The sequence below is a fragment of the Lutra lutra genome, chromosome 5, assembly GCF_902655055.1.
Source record: "Lutra lutra chromosome 5, mLutLut1.2, whole genome shotgun sequence".
NCBI classification, from domain to species: domain Eukaryota; kingdom Metazoa; phylum Chordata; class Mammalia; order Carnivora; family Mustelidae; genus Lutra; species Lutra lutra.
Window position 1 is genome coordinate 103030725 of NC_062282.1, and position 20484 is coordinate 103051208.

The 20484-nt window shown below is 36.7% G+C and overlaps 1 protein-coding gene across 13 annotated transcripts in view; it reads right to left on the minus strand.

Moving 5' to 3' along the window:
• POC5 (POC5 centriolar protein) overlaps positions 1–20484 on the minus strand; it is a 38810-nt gene that overhangs the window by 12797 nt on the left and 5529 nt on the right. For 9 of the 13 annotated variants that reach the window (XM_047730248.1, XM_047730245.1, XM_047730243.1 and 6 more), the window contains 7 exons: positions 13814–13955; positions 11833–11919; positions 9300–9505; positions 7667–7843; positions 5322–5426; positions 3310–3489; positions 974–1127 (listed from right to left, as the gene is read on the minus strand). In XM_047730248.1, coding sequence (XP_047586204.1) covers positions 974–1127; positions 3310–3489; positions 5322–5426; positions 7667–7843; positions 9300–9505; positions 11833–11919; positions 13814–13955 — 1051 coding nt within the window. The remainder of the gene's footprint in view (positions 1–973; positions 1128–3309; positions 3490–5321; positions 5427–7666; positions 7844–9299; positions 9506–11832; positions 11920–13813; positions 13956–20484) is intronic. The other 4 variants (XM_047730253.1, XM_047730247.1, XM_047730246.1 and 1 more) reach the window with 3 other exon arrangements.

Genomic DNA, 20484 nt, shown 5'->3' on the forward strand with positions numbered 1-20484 from the left:
AATAAAGGTATGACAACCACATTAAAGTTATTCACTGGATTGGAATGTTAATGATGTTCTAAATGAAACTGTGTCATTGATAAACTGTGAATCTCAAATATGATTTAATATGAGGATATACTGCAAAAAACTGTTCACATATTTACATAAAACAGGTTGATGTGAATTAACATAGTGATAATTTTATCATTGCTATCATCTTACATGTCAAAGTATGTTTTGTCTTTTAAAGAGCTTCCAATTATATTTCACTGCATTTCCAAAAGAACCCTCTGTGAAGCAGGTAGGGAAGATTTATATTATCTTCTTTGCTCAGAGCAGAATACTAAAACTCACTAAGGAAAATAGGCCTCGGTGCAAATTAGTGGCAAAGACTCTAGTCATGTGCTATTCTAAGCCCTGCTGGAGAAACACCCACATAAACCACACAGATTCCAGCTAATACAGGGACTTCTCTTTTCTTGAAATAAAACTATTTTACTTGACTGTTGTAGATAGGCCTATATTTATATTTGTTGAAAATTAGTTTTAGTTGGGTTCTCTCTTAAACTGAAAACGAGAATTTTTAAAATGGGAAACCATGACTAGATAAATATTTAATAAACAAAATGGTCCAAGGAATTTGGCTACTTAAAAAAATAAATAAAAATTTTGTACTTGAAGGCATTGCAGTTATTAGTTAAAAGAGCCTTAAAATACTGTTTTGTATTCAAAACATCATTTTAACACTAAGCCAAAACACTTAAGAGTTGACAGTTTACTTGATCAGATCTAAGATACCATAAATAACCAAAACTGAGTGAATTTTCAAGGCAGATTTAAAACTGGGTATGACACCACCAAGTTAAAAATACCAGTACCTGGACAAGACATAGTCATTGCAGAAAATCAGTACTACAGACCACATCAATCACTGAAATCTCCTCATATCCTTTTTGAAAGTAGGCAGAGAACTTTATACAAAATAACTAACCTGTATCACCTCTGTTTTGAAATATAGTCATGGCTTCGAGATTTAATGCACACACACCCCTCATGAAAGCTTTCTTCATGGAATCTTCAAAGTGCTCTTTTTCTTGCTGCATTCTTTGAATCTCAGCTTTTGCATTTTCCAAAGCTCCAGATAACTAAATAAGGGGAATTTTTGAAAAGAAGAAGATGATTGAGACACAAGGAAGGATATCAGTCAAAACACAGACTTACACTGTGAAGTTATTTTTATTTTTATTTTTTTTACAAAAAGCAGGCTATGTTTATTTACAATCACAAGGAGTTGACTGACTCAGTGTGACTCAAACTGCAAGGAAACCATTCTACTTCACTCCATTCTGAGTCCTAGGGTGGCCTAGACTGGCCGGAGTGCTGCCTGAGCCCATTCACAGGTTTATTAGTTTCTCAGTGAGGGCAATCTGTGACTCTCTGAGATTGGCTAAGTGGCTGTTGAACATGGTCTCAAAGTCACTGGGAATTATCTTGGGTACTTGGTGACCCAGACTCCTCAAGAAATGGACCGTGGTATTGTCAGCTGACACCCTTCCAGACAGCACATCCTCTGTGTACTGCAACACTATCAGCGCATCCCAGATGTGAACCGATGCCCCTCAGGCTTGCTGCAGATTGCTCGAGAGTCTGAACATCTGGTTGGGGCTCAAACGGGTCTTCATGATCAGGTCGACTCGAATGTGTTCAGTGTCATAGTATGCCTATTTCACTGTCAGAGGTGTGAACATTACCCTCATGGTACTCCCAGGGACACCCATTAAAGTGCTGACCTAGGCCTTGCTGCTCAGAGAGGCTGGTGCCCACAGTGAGGTGAATGGGAATGGGGACTTCCCTGCCATAGTACTTAACAGCACAGGGTGCTCTGTAATGTCACGGCCTGCTGGGTACCAGCCCAGGATGAGCTCATTTGGAGAGACTTTCTTGTGTAATTCATACACGTTCTTAATGAATTTCACGTCAACAACTACTTCATCTTTTGATTCATTGGGAGGTACTGAAAAGAAGCTGTTAGTGCCTTTCGTTGAATGCTTGTCAACAGTTCTCAACAGGGTCCCGAAAACTCAGGCTGTGCTTCTACTGCATTGTCGCTCTTCACAATGGAGGCCAAAATGACCTGGCGTGGCTGGACCACGTGGCTGCAGTGGGGAGAAGGGAAGAGGACTAAGGGGCTGCACAACAGCCGGAGCTGAGCCAGTGCTGGTGCTGAAGCCAGGGATGGGCTGGGGTTGGGGCTGGGGCTGGAGTGGTGGCAGGAGTCCTTGCTGGCACTGTTAGTGTGGCCCTATTGTCAAGCTCTGAAGTTATTCTTATGTAAAATACTAAAAACACTTTACCTCTTCCACCACGTATCTCTATTTTAAAAGGTGCATTTTTACCTCTTACTGTCTCTATCAATAAACCATTTTCATTCCTAACCATAAAATCAAGTTTCAAACAAGGGGAATTTCATGCTGGTCCCACCAAAGGCTGTTGATGTGTTTTAATTATACCGATAGATATGTCATTTCTTACCATAAAACTTTTATGCAGACTATTAAGCAAAATACATGAAAAGCCACAGACTCTCATCTCTTCAGAAAAAAAATACCTAAATGCACTATTAAGAGAATTTTTCTTTCATTCTTTCTTTTTAATTAAACATTATCTATAGAATTTACAGGGCAAAGTGACATTAGGTACAATCCCATAGGCCAAATCTCAAGGGACTGCGTTTTTCTTTTTGCAAGTCATCTTGAATTGCAGCAAACTATTTATATAATGAATATTATTTTTAACGTTAAGAACTTAGTCCTATAATGATGAAAAAAGGGTTTTAATATTTGATTTCAAGAGGTCCTCTGCATTCTTCACCATGGTTTTTATTTAATTTTGGGTCTCAAATATTTTCCCTTGGAAACAATGTTTATTTTGTTAATAAAAGTCAGTGGGAAAATGACTTCAATGTATATGCAACTGCTTATCAGAACATAATTTACTTACATTAACATAAGGATAAACATTTTTGTTTTGGGTCTTTATTTTTGGCTCAATAAAGGCCAAGTAAGGAAGCATAAGAAAGCATGCTTTCTTAGAAATGTAAGGGTCTAAAGGTGATTTCCAAGGGAAGTGTACATTTAAGAGAGCCAACTAAAGTTTGGAGGTCAGAGTTAAGTTAGTCTTAACTAGTGTTCTCTGCCAGGAAGTCTCATTTGAATCTACATGGCATTAAATGGAACTGGAGAAATGGGTTACTCTGCCTAACTATAAACAGTATTTTATCTTTTTAATTTTTATTAAAAGAAATTGAAAGTATAAAAAAAAGTTTACCACAGCGACTCTGGTTTCATAATCATTGGAAATCTGGACACAAACTTCTTCTGCTCTTGCTTGACAAGCTCGTTCTACCACATCTTTCCACTGTTTCTGTACTATGGATCTCCAGCCTTTCCAGACTTTCTTCAGTAAAGTTCTCTGGAAGTACTGGTCAGCTAGTTTACCTTCATAGGCCTAAATGAAAGTAATATACAACCTCAAAAACACAGTAACTGGTAAATATATTGGCAGTGATATTAAAAAACATAATGAAACCCTGAGGTAAGCAGTGTATATACATTATCATCTAATCCTGTATAATCATATTATTCTCATTTGCAGACAGGAGAACAGGCTTAGAGAGAGGTTAAGTAACCTGCCCAGGTCACACAAATAGAAAGGGAAAAGCCAGCCTCACCTCATTTCAGAACCTAAGCTCTTATCCTTAGATCACTGCTGTATGTCACCCATCAAGTTAGGAGGAAAAAAAAAAAAAAAAAGAAAAGAAACGAGTAACTTGACATTGGCATTGTGAGTCTGTATCACCTTTCAGCTGAAAGCAGGTCTAGGCGAAGGACAGAGTGGCTGCAAGGCCGAGAAGGTGGGGCCTGTGGCTTTACATGCCACTGCTTCCTCTTCCACCTGGTGGCCACCGCCATAAGCAAGGCTAATTTAATTCACACACTTTGCCATCAAATAGAGTGCCAAATAGATCCAGATAGAAGCATATGCCAGTCTTCTTTTATCAATGGATTGAAATTCTTTTGAAGTAGTTCAGTTTCAATTTTCTTAAATTTGAAAAGCTATTCAAAAACTGATGGTAGCCTCAAGTATTTCAACTAACATTTAAACATAATATATTCTCATCATTTCACTTGATAAATAACTTTTAAAATATGACATTCTCATTTAAATAGCTCGTTTCAATATGTGTAGGTTAGTGTAGAATTAATCTACCAGGATTAATAAAAAACAATGAAAGCATAAGAAAGTATCCTTTAAAGAGAAATCCTGTTCCATGATAGAGTAGCCTTTTCCTTAAGTATTAATTTCTTAGAAGTAAATGCACAGAGATCATTCCATGGCTCACATGAACATCAAATAAAACAAACACACACACACACACACACATCCATCCATCCCCTATACTCTTGAGTCTCTATACTGTCTTCTTGTGGGATATACATAAATTCTCATACATTTCCACTTCTGATATTGTAACTTACTATTCTTGGTTTATATTTACTCTGCTATCCTGATTCAGCTCTTATTAAAATAAAGATGTTCAAGTTTAAATTATAAACAAACTAAAGAATTTTTAAGAAGTTATATAGACACAATTTTCTTTGATTCTCATCTCTAAGGCAAGTCTACACAATAAACATTCACACAATTTTATAATATATTGATACAGTACTGCCTCTTTATGAAGAAGATATATTCAGGCATTTCTGAAGGAGAAACAATATGATATGTTAAAGATTATAAATTCTTTCTCCTCATAATCACATCTGACATTAAATTTGTTAAAGGGGGGCGCCTGGGTGGCTCAGTGGGTTGGGCCGCTGCCTTCGGCTCAGGTCATGATCTCGGGTTTCCTGGGATCGAGCCCCGCATCGGGCTCTCTGCTCAGCAGGGAGCCTGCTTCCCTCTCTCTCTCTCTGCCTGCCTCTCTGCCTACTTGTGATCTATCTCTGTCAAATAAATAAATAAAATCTTTAAAAAATAAAAATAAAATAAATTTGTTAAAGGGATTCCATGACATGGGCATCTATTAGTCAGGTAAGATCCTTACTAACTTACTACAAAGTGGGAAATGAAAGATCAATTGATCTATATAAAAGAGGTGTTTTCCCCAACCTATACTAAAATTCTTTGAAATAAGAGCGACATTAAATTATAAATTCATTTTGATTAGAAAATAAATCTTTCTTTAGCTTTAACAATAACTCTAAAATGTGATCCTAAACCCTTTTGAGTTTCAGAAGTCTAATATCTGTCAGTTATCATTTTGTTTTTATACTTACATCCTGTCTGCATTTAACATGGCCAATTCGCCAGTGGAAGAATGTTCTCATCAACTCTATCCTTTCCTTTTGCTTCCCTATGGCATGAGACAAGCTAGAAATCACCTGTAAATAGCAATTAACTCAATTATTGTGTTGTTACAATAATAGTAATTTGTAAAGTGATTTTCTCATTTATCAAAAAATGCTCAAGAGAATACTTATGCATCACTTGTATATTCATCCAGTTAACCTCTTTATTATCTGTAAAAAGGCCAAAAACCTTGACCACATGAATGCACTACATATCAATGAATGAAAATGAACAAAAGAAAAGAAAGAAAAATCTTCATTATGTGTATCTTGGCAATCATAAAAAAAGTTTACATATATGAAAATTAATATAGTCACTGGCATTTAATTCAAGAAAGACAACTACATATTTGAATATTTTGCTACATATACACAAAGTCCCTGTTCACTAGACTTGAGGGTAGCGACCAGGGTTTTAAACATCTTTCTGGTCCCTAAATACTTTTGGTACTTTGGATTAGAAGTTGCTAAGGATTTTCTAGATTCAACAAACTCAAAAAAGCAAACAACAGTTATACTATAATGTTCTTCTTCAGTTTTTCCTGTTCTTTTTTTTTTTAAACCTATGAAGACTTTTAAATTTTAAAACGATATTCTCTCTTACAAAGAACTGAGAAGCCGAAATATATTTTTTAAATTGGCCACATTAAAGCAAGATTTAGTAAATTGGGCATATTTACTGAAAGACATTTATTCTGGCTCTTCTTCAAATAATTTTCAAAAGTGGAAAAGGGTATACATGCTAAGACATTAGTAATATTCCATTTCTTGAGCTCTATAATGGTGCATAGCTGTCTATCTTATTCATTTTCAAACTGGACCCATGTACACTCTTTTGTGTGTGATACTTTGAAATTTAAAAATATATATTTAAAATATTTTGGGGCGCCTGGGTGGGTCAATCAGTTAAGTGTCTGCCTTCCTCAGGTCATGATCTCAGGGTCCTAGGATTGAGCCCTGTGGCAGGGAGCCTGCTTCTCCCTCTGCCCCTCCTGCCTGCTCATGCACTCTCTCTCAAATAAATAAATAAAATCTTTAAACTTAAATATTTTAAAACCTTAGGAAAGAGTTTTGAGGGCAATAGAGAAAATGATTGATGTTAGTATCTATTGTTTCAAAAAAGTAAATTAAATGTTTGATTTTATATAATTCCTGAACACCAAAATAAATATATATTTTTAAAAATATATAATCTTTATCTAGTTCATTAAAACAGTAAATGCTGCATCTGCAGACAAATAGCTGAGGCATTGTCTCTGAAAACCACCATGGCGGGGGAAGGGTGGGAAAAACAGTGGATATATTGCCCATTCTGCTGTTGAAGGTGCTGTCGTGAGGTACAAAATTAGTAAAGACTGGAACCTTACTCTTTTGTTCTTAAGAGCCTAAAAGAAAGTGAAGTACAAAGTATTCTCTGTGTGGGGTGTCTGGGTGGCTCAGTCTGTTAAGCATCTGATTCTTGATTTCAGGACAAGTCATGATCTCGGGGTGGTGACATTGAGCCCAGTGTTGGGCTCCTCTCTGGGCGTGGAACCTGCTTGAGATTCTCTTTCTCTCTCTCCCTCTCCCTCTGACTCACCCACCCTTTGGGCACTTGTGCTCTCTCTTTAAAAAAAAAAAAAAAGTGCTCTCTGTGTCTGTAATAATAGAAAAAAATTTTTATTAATGAATAAAGACATATCACAAATAAAATGTGATATACTTAAAATGGCCCCTAAAAACATAGTTTAACATGGGGGTAATGCTGGTTCCATGATATTCTCTTAAGAACAGTTAGGAAGAAAAAGACTGGGGAAAACAATTAAGTGTCCCAATATTTAGCATGCACTTTTAAAACTTTAAGCACTCTTATGGTGGTGACAAAGATTAAATGACATGACCCTGGCATGTTTAAGAGGATGAATGTATCTTATTTCTATGCATCTGGGGTTTTTTTGTTTTTTGTTTTTTTTAAAAGATTTTATTTATTTGACAGACAGAGATCACAACTAGGCAGAGAGGCAGGCAGAGAGGGAAGCAGGCTCCCCGTCAAGCAAAGAGCCGGATGCAGGGCTCGATCCCAGGACCCTGGGATCATGACCTGAGCTGAAGGCAGAGGCTTTAAGGCACTGAGCCACCCAGGCGCCCCTCTATGCATCTGTTTTTGTTTTTTCCAGCTTCTGAAACAATCTTCCCTTTGTATCTTGTATGACCTAAATAATCCGTTCCTGGCATTTATTACCTAGCAAGATCTTTATTGCATCTCACTTAAAAAGAAATGTAAAAGTGAAGACCTCATCTTTTCTCCCGATGGAAACTTCATAGGCTTTTTGCAGCTCCTTCAAGCTGTTGATCTGGTTGCACAGTTGTTTTAAGTGTGCTGCATGTTTTTCTTTCTCTTTTTTCATTTCCATTCGGTGCCAGTCAATAAAATTAAGTCTCCATTTGCTTAGTTCAGATATGATGTTTGTCTGAAAAATAAATACACCAGCAATTAAGCAGTTTGTTTAACATTACTTCTTAAAATTACACCAAAATTAAGAAACATTAAAGATAATCAGAACAAGCAATCAACGTAAGAGCTGTTTATAAAAATCCCTAATGAAAATGTCTTCAAGTTCAACAGCCGTGACTGTTGTTCTCAGTTCACATTCGCCATACTAGGGAAATGAATTTTTTTCCTATTTTAAGTTATTTTGTATGAAACCTTGTTGTTCTTTAAAAAAAAAAAACTTCAGGTCTCCTTCACTAGTAAACAGATACTTTGTTTATTCAAGGACTTCAATGTCCACATTAAGATGGCCCAGGGAAAGCAGAAATGTAGGCGTATGGCCAAGGCTCAGCCATAGGACTGGGAAGTTACTTAGATAGAAGTGGATAGTGGAAACCATGGGACTGATGCTTTCTTCCCCGAAATCATTTATCACAAAGGACATCTTACAACAAACTGCTGAATCTGACCGCTTTTCACCCTACTGACTGGCATAAGTAAAAATACCAAATAATTATGTTATCAAAAAAACTAGGTAACAATATGATTATCTGAACCTAGAACAAATTAAATGACTGGCAGTGGCTACTCCACTGGATTTGCACCATGATTAGAAGGATGAAACCTGTTCCACAGGGGAAAAATGGTAACAACTATACTGAAAGATTATTTCTAAAATATATAGTTTTAAGTAGTAGAGAAATATAAATGCCATAGAACTCTCATGACCATAATTTCACTGTGAATGTGAAATCAGTTGTCTCAAACTATGTTTTAGAAAAACTGTCATTTTCTGCTTTATATATTAAATAGCAAAAAAAAAAAAAAAAAAGAAAGAAAAGAAAAGCCATTTCTGTAATACTTTGTTTTATTTAGAGGCCAATAATATCACTAAAATAATCAGATTTTATAGTCTTGGAAGTTACACACCATGGTTGCTCAAAGCAGCTATAAAATGAATACACGTTGCTAAAATATGATCTTGTGTTTCCTACAAAAGGAGACTTTTCCCTTCATCACAGCTATGATATGGTCAGGGTTCACTAGGTGTCTCTGTCACACATAGGCTGAGTCTTTAAAAACATCTGAGAAATCCAGTGGAAACCCATAGTAGGTCTTTCTACTAAAAAGTATGCTATTCAAAGTATGGGTCCTGAACTCACAGAATCACCTGGGAGCTTGTCAGAAATGCATATTCTCAGGGCCCTGGTGAAGACCTGCTGAACGACAAGCTGCTGCTTAACACAATGAGCCGTATGGATATTAAAGACTGAGAAATACAGATTTAAAACACTGGACTGATCTTCTCAGGAAACTCTTTAGTTTTTAGTTCTTTTCACAAAATCTTTTGATTCAAAGAAGACAGTGAGTAGTGGGATCATGAGCAGAACTGTTATCCTACATATTAAACAACTCTAACTGAACAAGTGTAATACCTTAAGCCCTGAACTCCAAAGATCCAGTACATTTTCCATCTTCTGAAGGTTTTCATCTGAAGTAAGAAAATCGCTCACAATGATTTCATGGACGTCTGCATGACTAGAAATAGATGCTGGTGAGGAAGAGTCACCTAAGAGGTTAGAGCTGAAAAAATCCATGACAGGGTGTGAGGGTTTCCTCGGTGACGACACTGGCGATGACCCTGTAGAAGAAGGAAAGGTATTGTGGTCAGGCTGGAGGATGGATAACCCAAATGTAAGGAGTTCTAATGGAGGGTGACATGTCAATTACTCACAGAGGTGGAGAAAAATGCAGAGAAATGACCTCTCAGTGTACTTTTAAACTGCGCTTAGGCTGAAATTAATACTGTAATTTTAGTCCTGTCACTGATTCAGGACTGACAAGCATGAGATGCCTCCTACCCTCCCTTCCCCAAAATGACCTCTGTCCCAATCAAGGATGCTTCATATATCCAGTTCCAGTGTGAATTGAAGGTATTATCATCTGCATCATATCAACATTTACTAAGTGCTTACTATGTTCCTGTAATAAAAGTGTTGTAAAGATGAGCTCTCCTAATACATGCTGCTCTGAGATACAGGCATTATTATCTCCACTTCACTGATGAGGAAACAGGTTCAGAAAGGGTTAAGCAACTAACCAAGGTCCCAGTGGTTGTATACAGGTCATTACTACTTTATGTAAAACACTGGTATGGGTTTTAACACGACTAAAATTCAACTCTCTAAGTAGAAGGAGACTAGTACGTACTAGTACAGATAATCAGATAATCAGTTGTAAGGCACACTGTTGGCCTTCAACATATGGGTGGAAATATGTACATATATATGCATACCTATAGGTCTATATATGTATATACATAATTCCCACCCTCTGCCCCTATACATGGTGGAAGGGTGGGGGATAGAGGGATGGGTGAAAAAGCCAGAAGAACTGGCATCTCCTTTTAAAAAGCAAAAAATAGAAAAGGTTACTCTTTTATCACATGTGCATGTTGGAATTAGAGACTATTTATCATCATTTCTCACATACTTCACTTTTGTTATGAGGGTCCTAACAACCAAGATTAAAAGCCCTCCCTATCTAACTTAATGAGTGAGATGAGTCAAACAAAGATAAGGCTAGTATAGAACTTGTTACTTAAAAGTAAATCAAGAATTCTTTGTGAAAGGGAAAGTCATTCCCTATTATATATTTTTACATAAACAATTTATCAACAAATGGTTTAGGATAGTCAAATATGAGATACTACCTACCTATTCTGAAGAATAATCCCAAAGAATAAAAGCAGAGTGACAAAGTATATGAATGTTTTCTTTCACTAGATTTCACCAAGATCAGCACTTGTGGGAAATGCAAGAGGCTCTGCTTTTTAAAATTTTTTTACCTTTTTAAAAAGATATTTATTTATTTATTTATTTATTTGACAGAGAGAGAGAGAGAGAGAGAGAACAAGTAGGGAAAGAGGCAGGCAGAGAGAGAGGGGGAAGCAGGCTCCCTGCTGAGCAGAGAGCTCGATGCGGGGCTTGATCCCAGGATCCTGAGATCATGACCTGAGCCAAAAGCAGAGACTTAACCCAATAAGCCACCCAGGCGCCCCTTTATTTTTTATTTTTAAACATATATTCACTTTTTAAAAATAGAATCACATAAATGAAGAGCTTGAAATGTCCCCCAGCGATTACACTGCCCAAGCCTTTTATTTACAAGTGAGGAAACTAAAGGATAAAGATATTTCTTATGCGATGGCTTAAATGGCCCATACATTATATAACATTGAGTCACAGGGCAAGGAAAATGTTCTATTTTAATTATTTTAAAACATTCTGTGTCAAAGGAAAAGTTTCAGTCTGGTGCTAGTATCCTTTTATAACCTCTGTAACATTTGCTCCTCTCTCCTTTCAACAAAGAAAAAGCAGACTTCGGGCTGAACACAACACATTCACCAGCGGTATTCAATCAAAACTTAATAATTGTGTTTTAGTTTCATTTATTTTTACCACTGTTTTCTTTTATAAAAAGGGCATATGCGAGTTTTAGGCTATAATCAGCAATGGCACATACAAATTTTCCTTTTAATGAATTTAAGCGAAAAATGAATATATCTGAAGAAAAAACACAAAAAGATAGAACAAGTGGTATGAAGATAGGACAAAAATCATATACAAATGCCTGAATGTTGGGAAATAACACACTGGTTCATGAAAACATTTAAATGGGCCAAACTCTCTGACATCCCAATAATTCTTCTAAAGGATTTGCCTTCTAACCTAGCAGTTTTAAGAAAGGATGCCACACACTGTAATAGATTAACCTGTCTTAATTGTAGTATTTTGGAATTTTATGAAATTATTTTAAACAGTTACTAGTTAATAAATTAGCAACAGCAACATTTAAAAATCCTGCCAATAAGTAATATGCTGAAATATTCCTCTTACTACACAAATGTTTTTCACCAAACCACACAATATCATATACTAATAAAAAGAAGCTAAGGAAAAGTCATACCATCTGTCTTTGAATGACTTGAAATATTTAAATCACATCCTTTTCCAACTTCCATCCTTGTTTCTCTTACTGCAGGGCTATTTCCTGCTGAAAATAAAATAAAAAAATATTTTTTTTATTAAACCAAACAACTCTCATATTAAATGCCCAAATGCACATCCCTAATTTAAGAAGGTAACAGTATCTAAGATTTTAGAACAAGCAAAATACAACATGCTGGGGAAAGAGGAACACTAAGTCAAAGAATAAGAAGAAAGAAAAAAAATCTGAGTCTAGAAAACATCTTATTGTATTATCAGGAAGCTCAACTTTACCCACCAAATATAGATGAAAGAGAATTCAGCCTATATAGCATTCAATTCATACTAAGAGACTAAGTGGAAGAATGACATTAGAAATTGGAAAAAGCTGTGCTATATTATAACACAGGTATTTCCAGGTGCCTGCCGCTCTTCACTAGTTGTAATCAAACAAAAATGACAGCGGTTCCCCCAGAACAGGGACTGCCTCACTTCCACCTTAGGAACCCTCACTCAATATATGGTGAAAAGAAAACAGGAAAACTTCACAAGGATGGCTGTGTTTGAGGCTTATGTATACTTTACCAACCTCCACATAGCCTTATACCAAGCAACAGCAATACCAAGAGGAGAAAATGGGATGATAAATTTATAAATTCTAACCAAGTCTACTTGTGAATTGGGATATCTAAATTCACTGCATGTTGTACGCTTAGATCTCAAACTCTTTGTGAAAAAGGCAGAGTATTAATGAATAAATACTATCTTGCATGCTAGAAAAGAACAGGGGTCTTAGATCCCAAGTGATGACCTTGAAAGGTTGGAGCTGGGGAAAGGAAAGGAATCCCATATTGTGTCACTGGGAAACAAGATTTTGCTGATCACCAAAAAGGTAGAGACACAGAAGGCAAACACATGGATTGATTATAAAACATTTTATGATAGTAGGCAGCACTTCGGGTTTGCTCAGCAGGAACTACAGGCTGAGGTACCCAGTGTAATCAAAACATGGTCAAGATCACTAATGAAGAATGAATAAATCCCAGGGTCCGATCTCTTAAAATCAGTTAAAATTTTGGGCAGAAAATGTTCAGTGTTAGAATGTTTAGTGGTAGGTTCTGGTCTTATTTGATGATCCAGTGCAGTAGGCTGAAGACTGAAGAGCAATGGAAATTCCATGTCTACAGAGGGAGAGGAACCAAATACCAGGGCTGTAAAATTTCCCATAAACCCACAAGCCCGCTGACTCTGAGTAGGCTGTGTCCTGTACCTTCAAGGAGAGATCCTTGGAGTTATGACTATTTTTGGTACCTGCCCATTGCCAGGCCCATCTTAGGAGGGCTTTCTGTGCCCTTTTAAGGAATATTTACTTAGGGTGAGCTGTTTCGGATCTTGTACTTTACTGAATACAGAATGGATAGGTGAAAGGAGGTTTATCCTCCTTTTTCCACCTTCCATTCATCTATCAATATACTTCTTGGTATGTATTAGCTTTCAATTCTGTTCCTGACATAGTCCAAAACGGGTTCATCTTTGTGGTGATAATCTAAACAGTCTGCCGACAAAGTCCTAGCAATGGTTCATAAACTTAAAAGGTTCTGAGGGTTACCTATCTTTAATTTGGGGCCTTGGGCATTTAGTTTCCAAAATAATCCTGGTATATAACCGACTGGAGTAAGTAGAGATGCAGTATATTCCACTGAGCAACATATAATGGCTACCATGTTACTTTAACACTATTGTTTTTCATAAAAGTAATAGTCCAACAAAGTTCATATAAAAATCCAGCTGTCATATAAGAGCCAAGAGTAACATTAAAATGGAAAAAGATCCCCCCAGATGATAGTGATACACAGGACTGAGAAGAATCACTGGAGAAGCATTTTTGCAATCCTAGGTCAACAGCATTAATGAGCTCATAACATCTTAAATTAAGAGATATCTTTAAAAATATACATAACCTTGATTATGAAGAATATCATCAATTATAGTAGGAACCCGCATATCTGGTACCACTTCTCCCTTAGAATGACATGGCTGTAGAGCACCTGATTCAATGTTTGGAGTCACGATAGCGTAACGAAGCAGTTCTTCATACTCTTCCTATGAGAAGCCAAGAACAAAGAATGTATTACAACAGTCACAATAGATATTCAGGCAAGGAACAATAAGGCCCAATTAAAAATGTTCTCTACTTCACTTCTCAAAATAGTATTCCCATGTCATAAGGAATGTGTACTTTCTTAAAAACAGGAAAAATCCAACAAGTAAACCTACCCAGATTGCTTCCAGTGATAGGACCTTAGTACACAGATTCCTTCAGTACGTCAATTTAGCAACGGTGACATAAAGGTAACCTAAAGTAGGTGCCTGAAGCCAATCAGCAGCTCCAAGGCAGAAGAGCCCTCCCTCCAAGGCAGCTCCTTGCAGGTGGGCAGAGACACGGTTAGCCACTTGTCTGCTTTTCGGAAACCTAGTTTGAAGATGTTGCTCCCAAAGACTCCACAATAGGACAGTCTAGGGATGAAAAGGAGTTGGATTGTGGCTTTCCGACAGCCACGATCCAAAAACAGCCACTCAGCAACAACCCTGAGTCTCTTTTCACAGCATGGAAAGAGAATAAGGGAAATATTGGAAGAGAACAAATACTGAAGATTAAAAAATATGAATGCAAACCTGCCGTTCTAGCAGCTGACACCTTCATGGCACATGAAAAAGGAGCGATAAAAAACAGAGGAGACAAAGTGTAGACCTTATGCGAATATTCCTTAGGTTTAAAAAAAATTAGAATTTCCTAACATAGATACTTAGCTATTTCTTTAGCCAAATCAAAAAAGGATACCTGTGAAGTAAAAAATATAGTGGAACTTAGTTTCTATTCACAAGGGATTGGTCATAATGTAACAAATATTTCTACTAAAAGGAGTCATTTCTAAGAGTCTTATGCACAGACCCAGAGAATATCTTTGTATTATAAAACTGGGGGGAAGGTTTTCAAGAATGTTAAATGTTATTATTCTAAAGGATTATTTTGTATTAATTTTTCTCCATAAGAAGTTGTTTAGCTCAGATAGAGAACTATCATCTTATTAGTCATAACTGTTTTATTATTTGGATTCACCTTCAGTTTGAAGATAACCAATGGTCAAAGCTACCTCTTTGAAAGGTCCTAGTCAATACCTGCTGAAGTGAATTAAGTGAATTCTGTCTAGTATTATATATATATATATATATATATAATATATATATATAATATTTTATTTATTTGACACAGAGAGAGAGAGAGAGATCACAAGTAGGCAGGGAAGCATGCAGAGAGGGAGGGGGAAGCAGGCTCCTGCGGAGCAGAAAGCCCTATGTGGGGCTCAATCCCAGGACCCCGAGATCATGACCTGAGCTGAAGGCAGAGGCTTATTAACCCACTGAGCCACCCAGGTGCCCCTGTCTAGTATTATATTTAATAAAATCATTATGATATGATATAGGTATTCAAAAATTAGCAATCTTTACTTTTTCCCTTTGGTTTTCTATGAGTAAGAGTATTTAACTGCCCACCACACTCAAGTTTCGAGCCATGGCTGTATCACAGTTAACAAATTAAGTGTCTTGGTGTTTCCCAAAGGAACAAATGTAACTGCACTCAGAGTTCTGTAGTTGGAACTACCTTGAATACTGCATCAGTAGGCGATATCAATGCATTTCAAACTAGCTTCCAAGGAGGTGTTTCAAGGGATCCACAATATTTTCTTCAAATTTCATTTTTAAGCTATTTAGCTCTTTTAGAAACAGTAATAAAAGGAGCATGCGCTAACAGATATACCATAAATGCTAAATGTTAACAGGCCCAAAAAAGTATAAATTCTTAAATTTTTGTGTTGGTTGGAATAAAGCTGCTTCTCCCATTGATGTACATGTCAAGGTCTTGTGAACGTGTCACGGATTAGAATGACTGTAGCTCTGCACAAGTTTATTTTTTGTTTTGAATTCACATCTGTATATCTATGTTCACGTAACTTGTACAGAGGAATGCACAACTGTAACACATGTGGCCACAACAATTTCGAACCACTCAAACTCAAGCACGTCTAATGGCTCCTGTCCCTCCTTAAACGAGTATTGAGCTAGCAGTGCAGTAGTAAATGACTTCAGACCATGTTACATGCTTATCATAATACAAAGAGTTTCAGCACTTATCCAAGTTTGAGTCTTCTGGGTGTTCTTCTGTGATTTTTAAATTTATTATATAAAGTTTGAAGAAGCGACAGATTTTGTTGGTGATTGAACACTGAATCAAAAATTTTCTATCAATCCTTTTTTATACTTTGGATCAGTTTATTTGAAGATGAGATATGCTTTTAAAAAGCTACCAATTTTTCATAATGCATATAGAAACTGAATCACTATGTTATACACCTGAAACTAACATAACACTGTGTGTCAACTATACTAAAAAAAACCCAAAACAAAACAAAAAAGCTACCGTGTTCAACTACTTATGTTAAAAATTAGAATTTTCGGGCGCCTGGGTGGCTCAGTGGGTTAAGCCGCTGCCTTCGGCTCGGGTCATGATCTCAGGGTCCTGGGATCGAGTCTCGCATCGGGTTCTCTGCTTGGCGGAGATCCTGCTCCCCCCCCCCTCTCTCTGCCTGCCTCTCCATCTACTTGTGATCTCTCTCTGTCAAATAAATAAATAAAATCTTAAAAAAAAAAATTAGAATTTTCTTGAAACAAGATGGGACTGGGGAGGGAGACAAACTGTAAGAGACTCTTAATCTCAGGAATCAAACTGAGGGTTGCTGGAGGGGATGGGGGTAGGAAGGATGGAATGGCTGGGTCATGGTCACTGGGGAGGGTATGTGCTATGGTGAGTGCTGTGAATTATGTAAGACTGATGATTCACAGACCTGTACCCCTGAAGCAAAAACTATATTAATAAATATATGAATATATAAATACATGTGTGTATATATACATATACATATATATATATATACATATACATGTGTATATGTTAATAAAAAAAATCTAAAAAAAAAGAACTAGAATTTTCTTGATATCACATATCCCAAATAACATATAGAAGCAAAAAGGTCACTTAAGCTCATCAAACTATGCTGGTCTTCTATTATCCATTAACATCAAATGTGCATTCATAAAAGCAGCTTCATTGTTTTTCCTGAGTCTGTGAGAAGTGAATGTCACAAATTTGCATTTATAACATAAATCTATACAATCATATTTCTGCTTTAGCCTTTTCCTACTGGAATTTGAAGTAAAAATGTTTTGTAAAGACGGTTTATGCTGGCAGATGTTTGAAAATTTCAAGTCTTTAGGGTAATTAAATGTAAAGAAGTGACCTGGTTTCAGTTTCAGTCTTGATTTGCATATTTAACATAGATTACTTATAAAAAGTAAATGTTAAGTCATAGCAAACACAGCTCTTTACATGTCACGGCTAAGGGCAGAAGAGAAACAGATACTCCAAAGGGAGAATCATTAGAAAGAAAATTCAATCATCAGAATTTGGGGTGTGGTATCAAACTCTGCATGGGGCCCCCCCACTCAGCAGAGGGCTTGCTTGAGATTCTCTCTCCCTCTCCTGCTACCCCCCAAAATAAATAAATCTTCAAAAAGAATCCCCCCTTCATATTCCCATTGTCAACTCCTTTGTTAGAGATGTCCCCTTCATAATAATAAACACATGTCTTAATTTTAAATTTACATTTCATGACAGAAAATAAAAGTCAGTATTTCACATGATCCTATCACCAAGGCAGGGGGCTCTTAATAGAGAAAAAGCAATTTAGACCATCAGAGATACATTTAATTTTTATCTTGACAAAAATAACTATAATTCTTAAAATAGATTTAAATATTCTTTTTTTAAATTAAATTTATTTATTTGTCAGAGAGAGAGCATGCTTACATTAAGCAGTGGGAGCAGCAGGCAGAGGGAGAAGCAGGCTCCCCATTGAGCAAGGGGCCCAAGACGGAACTTGATCCCAGGACTAAGGGACCATGACCCGAACCAAAGGCAGACACTTAACCCACTGAGCTACCCCAGCATCCCATAGATTTAAATATTCTTATCACTTATCACTGAGGCAGGAGGCTCTTATTAGAGGCTCTTATCACTGCCACTGAGGCAGGAGGCTCTTATTAGAGAAAAAGTGATTTAGACTATTACAGATACATTTAATTTTCATGTTGACAAAAATAACTATAATTCTTTAAATAGATTTAAATATTCTTAAATTTGAAATATTCCTAAATCTTAAATTCTTAAATTTAAGATTCTGAAATCTTAAATCACATCAGTTTCCCAGTTATTACAATAAAAGGAAATACCCAAACAGTTTGATAAACTGAAGCCATACACAAGATAATCTACTGGTTTCTATAAACCTGAGTCAGTCCTAACAAAACACATAAAATTTCAAGTTCAGTAACGCCCTGCCACAGAGAAGTATAACAGTCCAGCAGCAGCTGTTTTCCTTTTATTCCTTTAAGTTACTAAAACCTCAGGGTCTGACCGGGGAAAGGCCACCCAGCAACATTTCTCAACCTCCCCTTCAGCAGGTATCAAGAGACCTGGTCTATGAGGTCCAGGTAGAAATGATGTGTACAACTTCAGGTCATGTCCTTAGAAAGGAAGCTTCTTGCTTCCTTCTCGTGGGTTAGAGGTGGTGGTGAGCTAGGCACCCAATGATACAAACCTTTTCAACACCCTAGGGTATGGCAGAGCAACACAAGAAAGAGACTGAGTCCTGGGGTGACCTCAGGACTCTCTATCAGCTCTGACTTACATGAGTCTATGTATCAGCTCAGGCTTTTAAGCAATTCACTTAAGCAAATCTTATTTGGTTCCTGTTAAAGTGGCCAAAATAACACACTATTATACTTCCCAAAGAGCCAAAATAAACTTTTGATTTTGGCTGAGAACATATAAAAATGTGGCTGTTATAGACCGAACGTCTGTGTCCTCCCCAAATTCATATATTGAAACCTGACTCCCCAGAGCACCTATATTTGGAGATGGGGAAGCTAAAGTAATTAAGGTTACATAAGGTCCCAAGAGTGGGGCTGATATGTTAGGATTAGTGTCCTTCTAAGAAGAGAAGACACAGAGTTCTCTCTCAGCCCATGCATGTGCACTTAAGAAAGGCCATGTTGAGGACTCAATGAGAAGGCAGCTCTCTGTGGGCGAAGAAGAGAGCCCACCAGAAACGGACCCTGCCAGACCTAGCTTTGGTACATCCAGCATTCAGAACTACAAGAAAATAAATTTCTGTTGTTTTAGCCACCCAGTCTATGGTGTTTTGTTGTGACAGCCCAAGCAAACTAATATAGTGACTATCCTGTATTTGTATTTTGAGGTCAATTAGCTTTTTATTTTATTAGTAAATGTATTATTTTTATTAAAGTATATCAATACCTAGAAACAATAAAGGGTACTTGAGGTTAATATTTTTTTAATGTTTTGCTAACTTTGTACTTTATTATAGGTTTGTGATTACATATAATTTGAGTTGAAAACCGAGGAAGTATTTAAATTTTTGGAGAACTGAAGACATACTTTTCTTAGTTTCTTTTGGCAAAATTTAGACCATTATATTAACTCAAAGACAAAGATTTCAGGGAAAATGGAGTATGGTATTTAAAATTACTGCTGTAGGAACGCCTGGGTGGCTCAGTGGGTTGGAGCCTCTGCCTTCGGCTCGGGTCATGATCTCAGGGTCCTGGATCAAGCCCTGCATTGGGATCTCTGCTCAGTGGAGAGCCTGCTTCCTCTTCTCTCTCTGCCTGCCTCTCTGTCTACTTGTGATCTCTGTCTGTCAAATAAATAAATAAAATCTTAAAAATAAATAAATAAATAAAATTATTACTGTAGTTTTACTTTTGCATCCCTTCTTCCCTTTTGAACCTGGTTGAAATGTATGAGGTCAATTAACTTTTTAATTGGGGGCAATTATCACTAGATTTAGCCAATTCAGCTTTGCTCAATCAGAGTTATTTTATTACAACTTCCTGCCTGATATATCAGTTCTATGTACATATTTAAAGGTATTTAAACAACTATTTTTGTTTCATTTATGTAGATATGGGGCAAATGGGCTATTTTTTTTTTTTTTAAAGATCTTATTTATTTACTTCACCTCCCCCAATCTCAGACACCAGTAGCAAGCCCAAGCCTTCCTGGAGCTCAGGGTGGGTAGGTCTAAAAGTTCCAACTCTCTAAACATGTGGTGGGCTCCTCAGCAACCAGCCTCTATCCTCAGGTGGGGTCCAAAAGTCACCTTGTAGTGTAACACATTTATCACTCTCATTATTTAAGAAATTTCAAAGGTTTTTGACACTGTGTGCAAAAAATAGGGATGAAGACCAAAATATATTTATTATAAATCGCAATATCAAAAGTATAAATGAGTTAATCAGTTCTGTTCTAAAGGAAGTCTGGAAAAGTTAGAGATAAAAACTTCAGGAAAGCACTGTTACCTTAAAAGACAGCACTAGGTAGAAGTACATCCGAATGGAAGGCAAGGATGAAACATGTACATAACAATTCCAGACTACTTTTACCCTAATAAAAAGTCACAGCTATTTTTTCAGTAGCTTCCCAATTTCTAAATCT